Raw genomic sequence first — 20,618 nt, 5'->3', positions numbered from 1 at the left:
CAGCAAGCACAACCTGCTGAAGAATTGGAGAACGTCTCTATCTTAAAAGACTATCTGGATCGCATAGTGAAGTTTGGCACCACCTTGTCACCATCTATTCGGTTGACGTTGATCTTCTTTTTGCAAGAGAACACTGAAGTCTTCGCTTGGTCATACGAGGACATGCCAGGCATCTCTCCCGATATCATCTGTCATCGTTTGAGTATTGATCCCAAGACCAAGTCAATGAGACAGAAGCAAAGATCTTATGATATTGAATGATGCAAGGTAATGAAGGCAAAAGTTGAAAAACTCAAGGACATAGGCTTCGTTCATGAAGTCAATTATCCAACGTGGGTAGCAAATGTTGTCCTCGTTAAGAAAAATCCGACCAAGGAAAGTCTCTTGCTTCAAAAAATCTTGTGGAGAATATGTGTTGACTACACTAACCTAAACAAAGGGTGCTCGAATGATAGATTTCCTCTTCCTCTCATTGATAGACTTATCGACTCAATAATAGGATGTGAACTCTTGAGCTTCATGGATGCTTACTCAGGGTACAACCAAATCCTCATGAACCCTCCAGACCAAGAACACATAACCTTCACTACTGACAAAGGGCTATATTGCTATAAAGTCATGCCCTTCGACCTAAAGAATGCAGGGGTGACTTATCAGAGATTAGTCAATTCAATATTCGCTGAACAGATTAGGAAAAGCATGGAAGTTTATGTTGATGATATGCTGGTTAAGAGCAAACATGTTAACCAACACATCACCAACCTATCTGAAACATTCACCATCCTAAAGAGGTATCAAATGAGGTTAAACCCTAACAAATGTGCCTTTGGCGTGGGATCTGGCAAATTCTTGGGCTTCATGATTAGCTAACGAGGCATTAAAGCTAACCTTAAAAAGATCAAAGCAATCATTGACATGAAAGAAACAGTAACCTCAAAAGACATCTAGAGCCTTACTAGCAAAGTGGCAACCTTGACCAGGTTCATCTTTAATGCCACAAACAGGTGTGCTCATTTCTTCAAAGCATTTAAGTGAAGTAAGAAGTGCATTGAATGGATTGATGAATGTGCCGAAGCATTCAAGAACCTTAAGGAGTACATGAGTAAAGCCCCCTATTCTCCAAACCCGAAGTTGGTGACATTCTCATTATTTATTTATCTGTTTTAGCTTCAGTAGTCAGTTTTGTTCTCATTTGAAGGGATGGTAGTGTCGAACGGCCTGTCTACTACGCTAGCAATGCCTTATAAGATGCAGAGACACGATACTCCAACATTGAGAAATTAGCTTTAGCATTGGTTATGTTTACTCGAAAACTCTGCCCTTACTTCCAAACACACTCCATCATCGTGCTTACCAACCATCCCTTTTGACAGATACTTCAGAGCCCTAACACTTCGGGACCAATGATCAAGTGGATGATAGCATTGGGTGAGTTTGACATCTCCTACCAACCAAAGCCAGTTGAGAAGGAACAAGTAGTTACAGATTTCATCGTCAAATTCACATATCCTATTAACATTTTTTCTACACCTGAAGCATTGACTTCGTTACCCATGGAAGCCAGGAAAGTAGAACCAATATTACTAGCATGGACTTTATATATTGATGGCTCATCCAACCAACAGGGCTGTGGAACAGGACTAGTCCTTACTATGCCCGACAAAGTGGCGATGGAGTATGCTCTTCGTTTCAAGTTCAAGGCGTCAAACAATGAGGCCGAGTATGAAGCCCTTCTAGTAGGCTTACGTTTGGCCAAACACCTTAGAGTTAAACAAATTGATATCTTCAGTGACTCCCAATTGGTGGTTAACCAAGTCACGAATAACTTTGATGCTAAGGATAGCTCCATAACATCATATCTTGCGCAAACACAATTTTTGCTCAAGCACTTCCACTACCAGATCACCCAAATTCTTCAAGCGACAAACAGTCATGCAAACGCCTTTGCTCGCCTCACCTTGCCTCAACGGTGGAAGACAAGATTGGAAGAAAAAATCATGTCGAATTATTAGCAACACTAAGCACCATGGCCATGGAAGTTTGCAACTTACAACATGGGGATAGTTGGATCACCCTGATTTATAAATTCCTTGCTTATGGCACCCTCCCAAATGATAAAGTCCAAGCTAAGCAAATTCGATACAAGTTTACCCGTTATCTGATCATTAATGACCAACTCTACAAGCGAGGTTTTAACTTGCCATACTTAAGGTGTTTTACACCAGCTGAGGCATACGTTGTCCGTTGAGAGATACACGAGGGAGTCTGCGGAGATCATACTGGATCTTGATCTCTAGTATATAAGGCGTTTCGCCAAAAATATTATTGGCCAACACGCCACCAAGATACCAATAAAATATCCCGCTCATATGACAAATGTCAACATTATAAACTATTCCTCACTCCCCTCCTGAGCCTCTAATTCTTATGATCAGCCCTTGGCCTAATGGAAACTTGATTTGATGAGCCCAATGCCTGCTAGGAAGGGCAAGGTCCGTTACACAATCGTTGCAGTTGACTACTTCACAAAGTGGGCCGAAGTAGAACCCTTGGCAATAATTATTGAGGCAAAGATAGAAGACTTTGTATGGAAGAACATCGTTTGCAGATTCGACATTCGCAATGCAATAGTCACTAACAATGAGCAACAGTTTGACAACAAAAAGTTCAGGATTTTTTCCTTCAAGTTCAACATCAACTTATGTTTCGCCTCCCCAGCTCATACTCAGGCTAATGGACAAGTTGAGGCTATCAACAAGATAATCAAGTGCACTTTGAAAACCAACTTGGACAAGGCTAAAGGTTGTTGGCCAGAACTCATACCCCAGGTTCTTTGGTCATACCGCACTTCGTATCGGACTTCAATAGGAGAAACTCCATTCTCACTTGCCTTTGGTACAAAGGTAGTTGTCCTAGTTGAGCTTAAGCAAGCAACATACCGAGTTAAAAACTACAGGCAAAGTGAAAATGACAAATAACTAACCCTCAATTTGGATCTAGTCGAGGAACACAGGGATCAGGCTCACTTGAGGAACATCGCTTACAAGTAATGCATCTCTAACTACTATGACTCTAGGGTTAAACCTTGCTCTTTCAAAGTAGGGGACTGAGTATTGAAGAAAATACTACTCTGCGACAGAGTATCGAGCGAAGACTCACTCAGTCTCAACTAGGATGGACCATTTCAAGTTATTGGTATCAGTCGCCCTGGCTCCTACAAACTCAAAAGCTCCAATGGCAAGACCCGTGGCCATCCATAGAATGCTGATCACTTGAAGTACTATTACAAGTAGACTCACATTGTACAAATGTTGAGCTATAATCGTTCGACATCCTATGTAATAAAGGTCATTTGGCATTAATTCAATAAAGAGATGATTTAGACAACTTGGCCTAACTCTTGTACATTCCTAGCAATGAAACACTTGGTCTCACCCTGACCTACTAAAATCCTAACTCAAAAACCCTAACTTAAGTGACACCGCATACTCGGGTTTGAAGCTTCAACATGAAATAAAGTCTAAGTATCTGTCAACAAGACTATATAACTAAACGAACAGCTTCACAGTGTATTTGTTCTATGGCTTATATCCAAACAATGGATATATTCAAACATAGCCAAGCATTCATAAATGATAGTGTAAAAACTTAGTAATTAACATCAAAATAAATGGTGCAATGGCGTAAACATCCATAGACAAAAAGCCTCAGGCTCTTAACGCATGCCACACAAACAGCAAACTAGTGCATGCAGAAAACAAAGGCACTACGAGTCATCCTCATCTGAGGTTGAACCCCTGACAATATCATTCTCCGTCTCACCCCTATCGCCATCACTACCATCCTCGACATCTCCAAGATCATTCTCACCTTGCTAAGTTTGCTCGTCAACACTAGCCTTATCCTCAGACTCATCTTCACTACTAGGATCGAGTGTGAGAACGAAGGTTTCACCTTTTTGTCGATATTCCTCCATCTTCTCATGGTACTTATCGATGATGCTTCCATTGTCATAGCGCTCAAGGATGGCCATCCATTTTCTTTTCTCAAGCTGAATCTCCTGGGTGTAATGAGGTCTAATGGCATGGCAAAAGGCTTGAGAACATAAGAACTCCTAAATGGTAGCTTCTCTCTTAGTTGGGATACTCTTCTTCAGCTCATAAACCTCAGCCATGGCACTATCCAACTCCTCTCTAACCTTGGATGCCTCGAGGATAGTCTCCTCTAACTATTTCTTAGTCATCTCCAACTGCAGCTTAAGCCTTAAGTTCTCACCATTCCGCCCCCTCAACCTTTCCAAGGTTTGGTTCTTGAGTTGGACGGCCTCAGTTAAAGCTTTGCACTTCTTCCTGGCTTCATCCACAAGCTACTTGTTCTCTTTAAACTTCATCTTGTATCGCTCAACTTCTCGTAGTCTGTCGTCGTACTTAGTCATGACGCCTCAACTTCAGCCTTCCTCAAGGCAGCAATTCTGAGGACCTCTTCTTGAGACTTAGGTCTAAAGACTAGTTTCACACAGTGCTTACGAGCTCCCTTGTGAAACAGAATGTTGTCTACGGGAACTAATATGTGTGCTTTCCTTTTCTTAGTGCTAGTCTCCCATTTCTTGCTCACCTTCTCCACTAAACAAGGAAAATCAAAGTAAGGAATACAACTTTATAAAAATAAATAAATAAATAAATAAAAAAGCAAAAAAAAAAAAAAAGAAGGGCCAAATGAAGGATACGACTTACTCGCTCGTCTCTAGCACTCGAACACTAAGGGTTGGAAACCGTACTTTTGAAACAAAGGTCGTAGGTTGCCCAAGTGTCTATTCTCTTTTGGCACCCTCAACACCTTTTCTATATCGGCTAACTCTTGCCTAGACAGTTTGATGGTACCTCATGTCACTGTATGAAGAAAAATGTTAGAAGCAAGTAGAATCACAACAAATAGCAAACCATGCAAACAATGGATACATTACAACCTACGATCTAGAAGTGAGTAGGAACATGTCATTCAGGTGTGACATCTCTAGCATTCTCCCAATCCTTATAAAGAAAACACCAATAATTTTTCCAAGTGCAATACGTTTTTTTCTTACCAAAAACAATACGCTCTATCTTACTTCAACACGCAACTCGGCATAGCCAGTGCATGACTTCACCAGGCATATCTTATAGCAGTAGCGCCACTGATGGAATGAAGGCTCACCTGATCCACACTCCATCCAAATAATATAAAACCCGATCAAGGTATCCCAGAAACCAGGGTTAAGTTGTCCATGCGCATATCCAATGAAAGATAGCATCTGTTGCAACCATGGATGCAAAGGTAGCTTCACCCCTAAAGTCACTAATATCTAAGTGTAGAACATGACGTGACCTTTGGGCGGATCAATGAGCAATTCTTCATAACGCACCAAACACATTCCTACACTACGATGTATGCTACATGACTGCCTTAGGGCCTTAAGCTGTTATTCGCTATCTAATAAGTTTTTATCTAAATGGTCTGTTGTGAACTCAGAGTGAAAGATGGGTATGGCGTCAAGGGCAACCCCATCACCCATCGACATGAAGGAGGAAGAACCAATATTGGCTAAGGTTACATCCCTAGACCTACACTCCACACTTGTCCCTTCATCAAAAGCCTCGAGAGAAAAACGTGTAATGCATGTTTGATGATTGTGAAGATCATCCAACATTTTTTCTGTACAAGACTCTGACATTGCAGGCTCAAACCTAAAGCTAGAGCTAAGGGAGCCCTCATCACTAGGACCTCCAGGCTCTGACATCTACAACAAACAAAAATAAACTCTGTCACTACGTGAAGGATCGAAACCTAAGAGGTTCCTAGGGCATGATAAAAAGCTCAACCAGTTCATCATGTTCTTAGCCAAGTGCATGAATACTCAAACAATTCAACAAGAATGAAAGCATTTGATCTAATGGAGAATACTACGAAACTGAAGATGGTGCCAAGCACTGCTGGAATTCCTCTTAACTATAGAGCACTCTATCTTCAAAAAAATACTACAAAATGAGCAAACGAAAACAATGTAAAGAATGGAGACTTATCTTTCTTATATAGTTCAACATGGCAAAAGAAATTCAAATTCAAGCCATGAGAAAGCCCCACAGGTCAAGCTTTGAGACTTCCACAAGCTAGGAAAATTCAAAATTCAAATTTCCAGTTTCTCCAAAAGAAAAAGAAAAATAATAAATAATGAGGAGAAAAAAAAAAAAAAAAAAAAAAAGAGGAAACCCAGCAGCTTCAACAAATGGAAGCCAACCATAAATTAACAAAGCTTCACACACTCTTGATCAAGATAGTGTGAAGCAAAATCAACTTATGGTGTCCAACAAAAGTTTCAACCACAAAGCTTCACCTACAAAGTTTCAACCACAAAGCTTCACATACAAAGCTTCAACATAAAAGCTTCACTTACAAAGCTTCAACCACAAAGTTTCACCTACAAAGTTTCAACATAAAAGTTTCACCTATAAAACTTCACACTCTTGATCAAAATAGTGTGAAGTAAAGTTAATTTGTGTGTCCTAGAAATAGCTTCAACTATCCAAGCTATGTACCCAAACAAAAATTTACAACCAAAAACCTACCATCAATAAACCTTACTTATTAAACTATTTTCCAAACAACAAAAACTTTGCTGCAAATTAAAAAAAAAAAAGTTCACAAAACTCAAGATTTTTGGCATTATGTGCAACAACAATCGTGTGAACATAAATTTTAAACACAAATTTTCTTCTCTTTTCTCTCCATTCACGAGGTCCCTGTTACATATTATACAATCATTTATGTACAGCTTCAGTCATAAACTAAAGCACAATCAAACAATCAAAGGGAGGAGTGTTGGACCTCCTAGGCTGCAAACCCACACCCTGCAAATTCGAGAACAGCTTCCTGCAACAACTCACTTCTTTGAACCTTTAACCCACCTCCTTCAAATCTGTGGGTCCTGGAAGTAGAAGCCGCAACCCACGACACCCACTATCTCACCTTCAGTGACCCTCACAAGCTTCATTCCACAACTCACAGATATGGAGTAATTGCAGCAGCTCTTCCCTCAACCTCTGCAACTCATACTCACGACAGAAATTACAAAGAAATTCTTTGAGGCCTCAAAACTCAAATGAAAACCCCAATAACCCCTTCTCCTCCAAACTCCTGAAAAAGAGATTCGGGATTTCCACTCTAAATCCCACCTGAGAATCTGTGCAGATCTAAAAATCAAGAACCGCAATGAAAGAAATTGGCGGACGAGTGCTTGTCCAGCATGAATTTGTACCATGACGAGACAAAACATGGATTTGAACACGCATTGAGTTCACGATCTTTTGGGCTTCGGACTCGTTTTCCCTGGGATGAAGAGTTCTAAGTTGAGTCGTTGTCTGATTCAACTATTTACATGGCTTATTACACTATTGCTCACTTTTTATACAATGGAGACATGCATGGTCCCAGCAAAGCTGCAATTCAACCTGAACAAATGACTGATGAGGTCTGGGAGTATATTTTCTGTGATGGCCCATATCCTGAATCGTCTGACATATCGTCATCCATCCTTAATAAGATGAAGCAGGAGTTTGAGTAATGGCATCCTTTTGATCTTCGAATGTCTGGCAAGGATCTAATCCAAGGCAGTGGACCTCCCCCATTTCTTGGGCTCGCGAAACAAAAACAGCAGCCTAAAGAGAACCGCTGGTCTTGGGCTTGGCAACAACACGGCAGCCAACAAGGGCCTGCTGGTCTTGGGCCTCACATCAAAGGGAGCCGGGCGCGAGCCTCCTCTCCCCTTCTTGGGCTCAACAAAAAAAAAACAAAAAAAACAGCAGCCCAAAAGGCCTGGTCTTGGGGTTTCACGTCAAAAGTGAGCTGGGCCTCGGGCCAATTTCAAAAGGGCGCTGGGCGCGGGCCTCCTCTCACTTGGGCCTATCAAGTATAAAAAAAATATAAAAGGATCTCGGGCCTAGGCAGATTTTGTAAAGCAAAACTTAAATTGAAAGCTTTGGGCCTAGGCTTAGAAGGCTTTGGGCTTCTAACATAAAAGGAAAATGTTGGGCGTTTGTGAAGTTTAAACTAGTTGGAAATATTTTTGGGGATGAGACATATATGAAGGTGTGACATAAAAACAAAGCTTTGTTATTTTGACAACTTAGCTACTAGCAAGACACCTCCCTCGGCAACTCTCCTTGCTCGAAGACTTGTGAGACTCTTACTATATGCTACTACACCTTGGTACTCGGAAATTTCGCGACTACTTAGTGACTTGGATTGTTCAAGTCCCAAACCGAGAAGCTTTCCTCACTCGGGAAATTAAGGGAGCATTATTTCAACCTACAGGCTCCACCCACAAAGTTTCAACATACAAGCTTCAACAAAAGAAAAAATTCAAAAACTAGTGAAGTATGCCTTAGTGTATTTAACACAATACGTTGAATGAAGTAAGGCTTATTTATTGATATCCCCAAGCAGTTACAGATATGTACATACACATGAATCAAAACAAACAAACAAACAAGAAGGAGCCTTCACAAAGGTTGCTTATGAGAGCCTCAGTACTTGGCAGAACCCCAGAATGAGGAGGCACCGGAGGTTGATCATTTGGAACTTCAGAACTTGGTAAAGCCCCAGATGACAAAGGCAATAGGTACATTTGGAATAAACCCACAAACCTTTGATGATCACTTAGAATTCGACCTTCAGATTCCTGCAACCGGCCAAGCTTTCTTTTCATGCTCATGGAGTAATTATTTGCAAACATGTGCAACTGTCTATTTTCATACTTGAGCCCCTAATCTTTTGTCCAAGACTTACCACCTCAGCCGTCAATGATTCAACTTGATGGGTCAGAGCAAGTAAGCGTTGGCCCATATTGGATACAAAATCCGCACACTGAACACTGAAAGCCAGAGAGTCTTGAACAGCCAACTCATCAGACCATTTGGAAAGTATCCTATTATCTTTGGGAGTGAGAAGATTCATGGCCACCACCGTAATGGTCATGTCATTCTTCATCACAGAGTCCCTAACAGTAAGAGGACCAGTAGGGGATAAGAAGAATGGGCGCCATATGTTGTCTTAATGAAACATGTCTACCTCTTCCACAACATTCAAGTCCAAACGACGGTCAGATAAGCAAGCCATTTTTAGAAATGATGAAGGAAAAAGGAGGTCCAATGAATCTTAGAAGTACAAAAAAATAAAGGGGAATTTCTACAAGCGGTAACTTTCTGAGCGTGTTTCCTGAACATAATTGTTGCCCCTATAAAAGAAAGGGCAAGAAGACCGCTTGTTCAAAAATCGAAAAGGCACCTCTCTTCGAATTTCGAGAGCCAGATTCTCCTGGATAAAATTTGTTGGCACTTTCCACATACAACAATAGCTTTTCAAATACCACGGGTGACTTTGTCAAAGATCTCTGACAAAGTTAAGACGTGTGAATTTTGCAGCTCCAACTACCTTACTATTACTCATAAGGGTAAGAGAACATCACCATTACTTGCTAATTAGGAAATCCCTATATGTGTCGACTTCCATCAACGTGGCAAAGCAGACTTGCGAGAATGCCTAATTACTCTTTCCCTTCGAGAATGCATCTTCAACAGGGCTGCTTGTTCAAAAACCGAAGAGGCACCGCTCTTCGAACTTTGAAAAACCATATTTTCCTGGATATAATTTGTCGGCACTTTTCACAAGCAACATCAACTTTTCGGATATCACGAACTACTTTGTCAAAGATCTCTGACAAAGTTAAAACGCGTGAATCTCACAATTCCTGCTACATCACTATCATTGAGAAGATTAAAAGAACATCATCACTACTTTCTATTGGGGAAATCCCTATATATGTTGACCTCCATCCTCCATGGCCAGGCAGATTTGCGAGAATGCATAATTTTTTCCTCCTCTTCGAGAATGCATCTTCAACAAAGCACCTCAAAATATTCTATTTTCTTTCTCCCTGAGAATACCTCCTCAACCAAGTCACCTAAAATGCTCAACTCATTTCCTCAGCCAGAAAACAGTTCTTCAAGAGAAAAAGTATCTCATATCATCAGGATCAAAAGCAAGAGTATCTCATATCATGCTTTTTCCTTGTCTTTTCCTTTGCTCTTCCTTTTACATGCAAGACAAACAGAAAGAAAGCAATCAGTCAGAACTTGGAATCAAACATCTGATCTAGAACTATTGCTAGGTCTCGAATTTCCTCAGCAAATACCTCAGAATAGTTGATAAGATATTGGCTCTTTACACTGAAGTTGCTAAGCATAGATGAGTCACTGAGAAGTGATGTTCTGAAGGACCAGTCAAAAGCAAAGGTTGTGCACCACTTTCGCCAAGAACAAAAAGAAACAAGCAGAGAAGAATGAAGTGACGCAAAATCATGAGCTGGAACAAATCATTATAGCATGATGCCCTTCCCTGCAAAACCGCATAATCCAGACAGAGGAGTCAAAGTCAAATCCAAGCTCAGCATCGTTGCTCTAATCGGAGAGCTCGAGAAGCTTCAACAACTCTTTACTGGCACCATCGCTGAAGAGCAAAGCCTCACCGTGCCACATCCACTACCTCTTCAAAAGAAAAAGTATCTCATATCATCAAGGTCGAGTACTCTAGATTTGATGGACTTGTTTTGACCCTCAAATTCTTGAGTTGGCTCGCTAAGACGTTGCCACGTGTAGCTATTCGTGGTCCCATCTCATCCAAGATCACGCACCAATGACCCTTGAAGAAATCACAAGTTCGATTCAAGTGTCCACCACCCTTAAATCAAATTCAGCCCCAAATAAAATGAGTAAATCTAGACCTTTGGAGGAAACCAGAAAACCCTCCAGCCCAGTTCAAGATTAAGCATGTGGAAAGTCAACAAGTACGACAAAACACGTGCTGATTCATCTGCCACTTCTTCAAAAGAAGAAGTATCTCATATCATGCTTTTTCTATGTCATTTTCTTTTTCCTTGTTGCTACAGATAAGAGGAAGAGAAAGAGAGCAATCAGCCGGAACCTGAAATCAAACTTCTGTATCCAATTGATTGCTTAGAACCCCTTTCCCTGATTACTTACCTTACTTGGCACTTCTTTCGGCAACCCTCCTCATCGGAGACTTGGGGGACTCCTACTATATTGATTGTATCATACTTGACCAAGCCCTAATAGTAGTTGTTGACATATATTGGCTAAACTTTAGGCATATGCCTACTAGATGCTCGACGAAATGGCCCAATGAAGCTTTCTGGTTGATTTTATAACCTCATTATTTGAAAATCCTGGCTACTTCATTGAGTATAGTGTATCTTTCCAACTTATCCAAGAATAAGTTGTTCGGAAGAAGGTTAGCATCTGGAACATATATGTCTAATGCAGTTAGCTGAGACAAGTGCTTCAGCTTTGAAACACTAACATTATTTATTCCATCGGTCAGACCTTCACCCTCCTATTGTTGAAAGATGTTTATTCCCATTCTCAAGTCTTCTAGTATTTCCAAGATTGATGAAACATTAGGTGAAATCAGTACAAGTTCAGAGCAACCACTCAAATCTAACAACCATAGACGAGTCAATTCCCCTATTTCATCGAGCAAGTCTTTAACCTGGGAGTGTGCAAGGCTAAAAATTTTCAAGTTTCTTAGCTCTCCAACTAGAGCTATATCCTCCAACACGCACTGATCTAAACACAATGTTTGAAGAATTGTTAGGTTTTTAAGAGATGGAGGTGAACATCGAAAAAAAGCACAGTTAAATCTTTGAGCGCTTTCATATCTTCAAAAAAAATTGCAAGGGATTTCTAGCAAGCCAACACTACTCCCTAAATAAAACATTTTCAGTTCTGAGCATTCCCAGGGTACTTCAAGAAGCATGAGGATAATACAGTAACAGAGAGATATCGCAGGGCACTCTTTAAACAAATCCATAGCTGGCCATTCTTTTAAATTTGCATATGCTAGCAATCTGGACAGCAACATCTCGTGCAAGCTCATGCATTCTAACACTTTGATTATCATGATCGTCTTTGAATTAATGAATGAAATGCATTTCATGCCTCTTCCACATTATCAACATTTTTAACTAACTCTAAACTTATAATATATTTCAATAAGTCAGACAAAAAAATTAGAGTCACTTCGTGCCATCATTCCACAAAGCATGAACAACGGCTTAAGCTCCTTATCCAATTGATTGTAACTCCACTCTAGAGTCAAGTATATGTTGTCTCTGTGAATCCTTTTTGGTCAAAACTTTTGAAGTGGCAAACCCCCACTTTTTTTTTTTTTTTTGCTAGTTGGGTTGTTACTCTTAGTATACGGTTATCTTTAACAACATCACCTGCTACCTTCCCACACAAACTCCACAACTCTTCTTTGCAAAGTGAAGCTGAAAATTTTTTGTGTATGCATCTCAGAGTGTAAAACTTTTCAATCTCTAGATGTCGAAAGTTAAGCTCTTTATTGCCCGATATTTTGTTTATTGATGCTCAATATCCATCTTATTTCTGCACCCCGAGTCCAACGTGAGATAACTTGTGTTGAGGCCCAAAAATGTCACAAGCAAGTTCGATCAAGTCTCGAAGCCCAATTGTCATACAAGCCTCAAGTTAAGCCTAAATACATGCAAAAGGTATGGAATCAAGGAGTTATGTTCGTAATCATGCATGCTACGTTAATCAAGCCACACATTTGTGTAAATCACGCCGTGCTTATGCAAACTCATCCATATTCATCATGCCAAACTTTATCACGCAAATCACTATTTATGCTAAGATAAACCCAAGTTGCATGCCAGGGCTTGTCAAGTGAATTGTGGTGTGGATGGTCACGGAAGTTCATTGGGCCTATGTGGAGTCAAGATTGTGGAAGACTTTGGGTTGCTTGGGAACCCAAAAGTCCAAGCCATAACCTTTGCACTCCATGTGGGTTAGTTTGAGAGAAAACCAGCCTAGTTTCCTCCTTTCCTTAGCAAGCTAACAACTTCGTTAGAAATGAACCAGGATGCCCTGACCCTTAGAGTCACATGAAAGCCAGCCAGACATGTAGTTAATGAAGAGAGAAGCAGACTTTCCTTTCTTACCTCACGTAGAAAACCAATGTGCTAAAGCCATGAGGCGTCTACCAAAACTAGCACTTACAAAAAGCTGACCTGGAAACCTTGAGCCTTGGGAGGGGGGTGCAGCCCATTCTTCAGCGTAGTCTTCACGTGAATGGCTGCGTTTAGTTGTCTTACACCAAAAATGAGTGTTGTAGTTAGGTCAGGAAAAAGGGGAGGGAGAACCAAGACACAATTAGAGATTCCCTAGGAACCCTAGAAATGAGTCATTCAACCACAAAAAGGGGACTTAGCAGCCATTAAAGGGGATCCAAGAACTCAACCCAGATCATCAAAACACAAAGAGGTTCAAACGTTAGGGAGAGAAACACAGAACCATCTTTTTGCAACCTTAGAGTTTTCCCCCAGACTTTCTTCAACCATTTCAGTTAGGGAAAGCCTCTTTAAAACCCAAAAAGCTCAGATTATCCAACCTAGAACACCATGCAACCATGCCAACTCTCTCTCTCTCTCTCTCTCTCTCTCTCAACATGCTAAACTGATGAACTTCTAGGTTCCCCACCATGCCTCACTTGACAAAGCCATTATTTGCTTAATCTTGATATCTTCAAGTAATTGATCTAACCGGGATATTTCAAGATAAGGCAACTTTTTCGAGATATTCCAGAACTTGGTACAAAACTGAATCAAGGGAGATAAGATGACATTCTCAAAGCACAAGTCCACCTTGACCTAAAAGTCTTCCAACATAAATTGGCAACTTCACTGGGACCAGGCCGCATCTTGATTCAATGGCTCCAAGATCCAGAAGAAAGACTACAAAGAGTGGCAACGCCTAAGAGGAAGGCACGATCTCAGGTAATTACTCTTTTGTGTATATTGAGTTGGTGGGTTATCAGTAAAATCTGAAAATGACTTGCAGGTTTGATTTGGATTTTGCGTGTTTGTTGTTTTGAAATTATGGTTTATTTTTGGGACTGGAATTTGGGAGTTTAGAGATTTTATGTGAAGTCAGTCGTGAAATCCCCAGATTACCAAAACTGAAAAACCTTGAGATCGTTCAAGTTCTGCTGCATAAAGCTTCAATTTCATTTAAATTTTTCTCTATTGAGGTAAGCTCTCTACAAAAAAGCTTTTAATTCATCCCTTATTTCTTCTTACATATGGGCAAATTTTTTGATGGATTTATGTTTTTTTTTCCTTCGAATTCGAACTCGAATCAGAATTACAGATTCAAAAGAAACAAATTGATGAATTTTTTATTTGTGAGGTAACTCTAAGGAAACCAAAATTTTAAACTAAGTTTTTTAAACCAAATGATGTGAATATTGATAAGGAAGTGTTATTGATACTTCAAAATTTTCATTCTACACTCTTCACAAGTGTATTTTTTCTTTCCTAATATAGAAAGTTTGAAGTGTAGAATGAGATTTTTGAAGTGCTAATAACAATTGCCTATTGATAATTGAATTATGGCTTAATTGATAATTAACTGCTTATTTTTTATTGGTGACACATAATTTGATTTGTAAATTTGATTTAAAAATTTGGTTACCTTAACATTCCGCATGATTTGATAATCTGACCGCGAAACTAATCGTTTATGCATGCTTTTGGGGTTGCAGACCTGGACCGTCGAAAGGAGAGGATGAAAAGCAACTGCAGGACAGCAATGGACACCCGGCAGAAGCATATTCAAGTCGATCTGTGTCATCTCATGGCCTTCGACCCTCATCACAGCTTCCCCTCCATTCCCTTCTCCAAGTTATTTTTCTTTACGTATTCAATATATCTCTATTGTTTGGTAATATTTTTGTGTACTTCTGGGTTTTTTTATATTATTGCTTTTGAGAAATGAATTGAAAATTTAATTTTGGAAATTGGGATTTTATTTTGATTAATCCTAGCAATAAAGTTCCAGTCTTTAAGTGAAATAGTGAAATTTTCATACTATGCTGATAGGTTTTTGTTCAGTGGGCGAAATTCTGATTTGATTTTTCATGGTATTTAGGGAGGAATTTGTGAAGGAATGTATAACGGAAGGGACAGAGTTGGTTCAAGCTATTGCGAATAGTCTTTTCAACATACCTTCAACTGAAGGCATAGACGGTGCCATTGTGCAGTTGTCGCTTCCCGAAACTAAACTGCCAAGATAGATGCATGTAAGTCATTCCTCTTAGTGTACGATTCTCCAACGATGTTTTTGATAGGTTTGATATGTACATGAGCATTTGATAGTGAATACATGTACAGTGCTTCATAGTTGAAAGAAGTGAAATGGTAGTTTCAGGTAATTGTCGAGATTTTTGTTTATCTCCTTTTATTGTGCTGCCAATTTATGGTTCCTATCATGGAAATTGGTTGACTAAAATGTTAGTGTATGCAAAAAGGCTGTTGATGTTGCTGGTTTTTTTCTATAACCGATTTAAGAGTTGCTATTGTATTCTTAGCATAAACGTCTGACTGCCAATGACATATTCTTTTGTTTTCTACAACTGCGAGTGTCTAAACCTCCAACAAAATGGGCCATTTGGGCGTTGAGAGATGTAGTTGGATATAAGATTTTGAGAAATTGGAATATCCTTTAGGAAAATGACACAACTTGGGATTCGCCCAGTCAAGTTGATATACGAAAAGTCATAGGTATCCACACTCACCATTTTTAGAATTGTTGTAGGGATTTCCCCTGAGAGATGGTTGTGTGAGACATTGAGAACCTAAAAATTTGTGAGCTGTTCCAAGTCTGAAGGTATCACTCTGGACTCTGGAGAGAGAATTGATGCTAAGGTCCAAGTTGTAACTCAGCAGTAAGTTACCCATCTGGACCGGTATTTCCCCAGTCAATGGTCCTGGCTCAAGTTTAGAAGCTGCTGTTTTGTAATTTGTTCGAGCTCAGGTGAGATTGGACCTGAATTTTATTTCAACCCATACGCATATATGTGATGCTTATGCATTTTCCCCACTGTGGTGAGAGTGTACCAACACACTGGTTCTCATTAAGAGCAATGAATCCAAGACTGGGATGAACACCTAATGCAATTATAATGTTCCCGGTAAATCGGTTCCCATCAAACTGGACTCTAGACTATGCCGAACAATTCCTCAAGCACTCGGGCAAATACCCTATTAGATTGTTATTATTCACTTTGAAACTTGCAAAGCGAATTCGATACACAACTCCGGTGACAGTTACAAAAACCAAGCTCAAAAGCGATAACTCCGGTGACAGTTACAAAAACCAAGCTCAAAAGCGATGGAAGAGTATAAGGGATTCTCACCAAGGTCAAGGTAATGAAGCTTCTTGAGTTCGCCTATTTCGATGGAATTTTCCCTTCAAGGGAATTTTGAGATAGGTCAATAATTTGCAATCAAGACGCTAAACCAATATCTTAAGGGATTTGGCCACTGATGTGTACTTGTCCTTGGTAGACTTTGTTGTTCCTAGTTAGTTTCCCCTTAACTGTATTTGCCCTATTCGTACGTTTGGTTCAAGTCTGTCTCCTTATTGTTTCATTTGTTGTCATCTGTGAGGATGGTTTTTTTGTTGTTTGCGTGATGTTTTGAAGGATTCATAGATAAGAGATTTGGTATAGGCTGCCAGGCGTGTTACTATATAAGACAAGTCTCTTCATTTCATTTAAAATGGTCTACAATGACATCGATTATTAATGTTGATTGTTGGTGTGGAGCCGAAGAAATCTCTCCGTTTTGCCATGGCTGTTGAGGGCATTTTTCTCCACATATTTTTTGTCTTTCTTTTGTTTATCTGCGGCTTCCATGCTGAATTATTGCTCTTTGAATTGTTTTGAGGATAACCAATTACTCAAATTGTTCAGATTTTGTAATTTAGTGACCTTTTGTGTGCATTTTTGGTTTGGTTCTTACTTGAAACGAATGGAATTGAATATTTATAACCAAAATAATTGATTTTTCTAATTTCCCAAATTGTTCAAATTTGGTAATTTAGTGTTCTTTTATGTGCATTTCTGGTTTGGTTTTTATTTGAAATGAATTGAATTGAACTGACTATTCAGTGAGCTTTTATATGCATGTCTGGTTTAGTCCACAATATTTATAATCCGTTTGACACTCACGCGGCAACATACGAGCTAAAATTACTAGTCCTCTCTAAATTCTTATTAGGAGCTCAGTGGAGATGGTCTTAAGAAGATTGGAAATGATATTTTTCATCTATCACAAGAAGCAAAATACAAGAAAAAAAAGAGGCAAAACATGGGAAGAAATAAAATGAGTATTTTCATTAAATCAATTCACGGATAAAGAGCCCCAGAATCATTTAAACCAATTTAAACCTACATTTTATGAATGAAATATACATACACACATGCATCCAGAAAATTAACTATCACCACACAAATAAGAAGCGCACTCTAGTGTGCACACAAGCACCACTTGTAATGCATCAATGTTTACAGAAATCGCACAAGCATTATTTCCCAAACACCAAAACCAAAAACGTAGCGAACAAAGCTCCAAATACAAATCACCGAACAAAGCTCCAAATGCAAATCACACTTTTACGACGAAACACATAAGTCAATACAAGCATAACATGACATGGAACATGCATTAGTGCCATTCCAATTTGCATTGAGGCCGCAGCTTGCAGGCTTATATCAAACAAGATGAGATCGGCCAGGGAAGCAAGGCTGGACACAGACCATTGAGGGGAGAACAGAGAATAGTTAGAGCAAGTAACAAGAAAAATTAGAAATAAGTATACTGAAGTAGCGACCAGAATAACACCAAAGCCAAGATAGCGTGCATCCTCTAGGATCTCCAATGGGTATTTCCTTTGACTACCAAGTAGCAAAGGTTTTCTCCATCTAAAAATTTGAACACACCAATGTGATTTGCGTGGAATGTGTAGTGTGGTCCAACAGATCAGAGTGCCTTCCAATTTTCTCTCCAGGCTGATATTTCTTCCTTTAAAAGGAAGAACAAAAGGAAGAGGAAAATAACACGCAATCGCACACAATCGGAAAACCTTAACACGCCAGCCAAAAGATGGGTTCCTTTTTGGCAGATAGTCTTGCAATTGTAACATCTACATTTGAATCCGCAATCATCAAATGGTCCTGTAGAAATCTATGTTTAGTTGAAGATTACAAATAAACACAAACTGTTCAATATGAAATCTGACTGGACAACTATGAATATGATGAAGAAATCAGACTTTTAAATTTGACGGTTCAAGGTTCAGATAAAAGCTTTAAAATTGGAGAGTGAAATTAATAGATGCGTACTTAGTGAATGAAGTACTTACAGTTTGATCTCGATCATTCTCCTTTGAATCACTTGGCATCCGTATATCATCAGTTTCCTCTGCTATGTAGTCTTTATGGTTTTGGATCATTTTGGAGTAACCCATCAGGAGAAATCTTTAACTCGATCAGCTGACACTTCTCGACAATCAAATTCTTGGACGATAAGGATGGGACCTTGAAAATGCAATTTCCAATACAAAATCCTTGCAGACTTGGTAGATCACAAAGTTTCAAATCTTACAAGCAACTGACGGTAATCTCATTTTCTGTATTTGCTTGCCACTATTTCTACCATTCTTTCGCAGGACTCAACTCCAAAATTCTTGAGTTGCTGCAAATTCTTAGCCACAGAATAAGGTATTAAGCATTGCAGTCCATGACAATCCAATATGGTCAAAGTGGTTAGATTCTGAAAGTTTCCAAAAAAAAAAATGGTTAGATTCCGAAAGGATATCAAAGTTGAAGCTAGATTCTCTAATTTGCCACATTTTTCTAGGCATAGAAATTTCAAGTTTGGAAAAACAGGGCCCCCTGGCTGGGAGTTCTCTTTTCCTAGATGTATCAGCTCCGGCATACTGTTAAGCCACAAAGCCTTTACACGTGGGAGGGTCTCAACTTCATGTATTTCCCCGCTTCTTCTTCCTTGGTCGTTGTGGACAATTAATTCTTTCCTAGGAGCAGAGAACACACGAGGCTCTTCAATATTCTGGAAATTCTCAAAGAAAACATCTGACTTGGGATGTGAAGTAGCAAAACCAATTCCTTTTAGTTTTCTCAACAACTCTGCCAGGAGTGGACCATGCAAAATCTATGTGTTCTCGTCTATAATCAAGTATTCCAAGTTGAGGAATGACTTACCCTGAAATATAATCAACGGTAATGGCATGCTTTAAATTATTTTGAAAAACTAAACACCACGTAATAACATTAAAATTAAAAGCATAATAAATGTATTTACTTGATGGTTTATGTTTAACTAGTATTTAAAAATCATATAATCATTTTAATATCAAAAGAATTGTGTACAAGTAACCACCTTCTCAATTAAAAAGAAAGATTGCTTCGTTGGTTTGGGTGGCCCAACTCAAGCTTGTCTTGATATGTTGAAAATTTGGCAAACAAAATCTCCACCCCACCACATTTCGTGAACTCTAGGAAGTTGAGTGATGGGCAATTAGAAACATGCAGTCTGGATAGAAACTCCCAAGTTGGGGCAGGTTATGAAATTCCATAAAGGTTACTTTAGGGAACCCGAACTCCTCGTATGTCGTTTGTAGTCCTTCTTCCTTCGCAACAATTTCCTCCATTAAACCACAATTCATAACCATCAACTTACTTAGTTGCATAAGATCTTTGGCCACTGAGGCAGAAAAGACATTTTTCAAACTAACACATGAGTCTATCTCAACTGAGTTTAGATTTGGGCACTCAAAACAATTCAAATGAGTGGTAGATGATGTGTCATATACCATTTGTAGTGCTTGACATTTGGATATCATGAGATGTTTGAGTTGCCCGAAACATTTAGCCATGGAACTCGAAAACAAGAATCTTAAACTACCACATTGATGCACAGTCAAGGTTGTTAAGAAGGGCATCAAAACCTCCGTAGTACAGAACAAAATTCATATTTATTTTAAAAAATTACCGTTTACATGGTTATAACCCTAAATGTTCCAAATGTGCAAACATAATGTAAACGTAAAGGTCATATATTAAAAAAGTAAGCTAGTTGCAAGTCTTTCTACTTTCATTACTTCGCAAAGAACAAATTGAAGCGCAATAAAACTATCTGAAAAAAAAGAAATATGGGGCCAAAATTGGAATGTCCGGACCCTCTTTGTGAGAATTTCTGGAATCTTTCAATCGTATCTGTTTATTGTACATCGTGCGGTCTGAAATCATTGTAAATTTTTTATTTAAAATTAAATACAAACAATACCTAACAAAAACTAATCATACTATTGTTGACCTTAAAAATTAAAAAACCTACGTGGCGCGCAGGGTGAATAACTAATGAGCTAACTATGTCTTTCAGTTGATGCGGGGTGTGCCAACTCGTCAGTCGAGGAGTACAATTTGTTAATGTTGCGTTGAGCGCGTTGCTGACTTCTTGATCTTGCGATTGTGGCCGAGGAAGGAACAAGTCTCAGCCTTTGGATTCTCGAGCCTGAAGATAAGGCTACTAGTTCTGCAAAGTTCACGAATCGTCGATGCCGGATTCGGTCACAGTGATTATATTCGTGAGAGTATAAGCACGTCGAATCGACACCAGAATATAC

At 39.3% G+C, this 20,618-nt stretch overlaps 1 protein-coding gene, 1 long non-coding RNA gene and 1 pseudogene across 2 annotated transcripts; 1 reads left to right on the top strand and 2 right to left on the bottom strand.

Moving 5' to 3' along the window:
• The first annotated feature begins 1,403 nt into the window (after window positions 1-1,403).
• On the top strand, window positions 1,404-2,012 carry LOC148694451 (uncharacterized). Its single transcript, XM_088700707.1, has one exon. The coding sequence runs from the start codon at window positions 1,404-1,406 to the stop codon at window positions 2,010-2,012; it is 609 nt and encodes a 202-aa protein (XP_088556833.1).
• Window positions 2,013-3,766: 1,754 nt separating this feature from the next.
• LOC148694450 (uncharacterized) lies at window positions 3,767-4,435 on the bottom strand (annotated as a pseudogene).
• A 12,847-nt stretch (window positions 4,436-17,282) lies between these two features.
• Window positions 17,283-19,310, bottom strand: LOC148694449 (uncharacterized). The gene is made up of 2 exons (XR_015966918.1): window positions 18,336-19,310; window positions 17,283-18,147 (listed from the first exon to the last, which is right to left on the bottom strand). It is a non-coding gene; the product is annotated as an uncharacterized LOC148694449 (long non-coding RNA).
• Window positions 19,311-20,618: the final 1,308 nt, after the last annotated feature.

The sequence above is a fragment of the Pyrus communis genome, chromosome 9, assembly GCF_041283825.1.
Source record: "Pyrus communis isolate YQ-2024b chromosome 9, ASM4128382v1, whole genome shotgun sequence".
Taxonomy (NCBI): domain Eukaryota; kingdom Viridiplantae; phylum Streptophyta; class Magnoliopsida; order Rosales; family Rosaceae; genus Pyrus; species Pyrus communis.
This window is presented reverse-complemented; position numbering and strand designations above follow the sequence as displayed.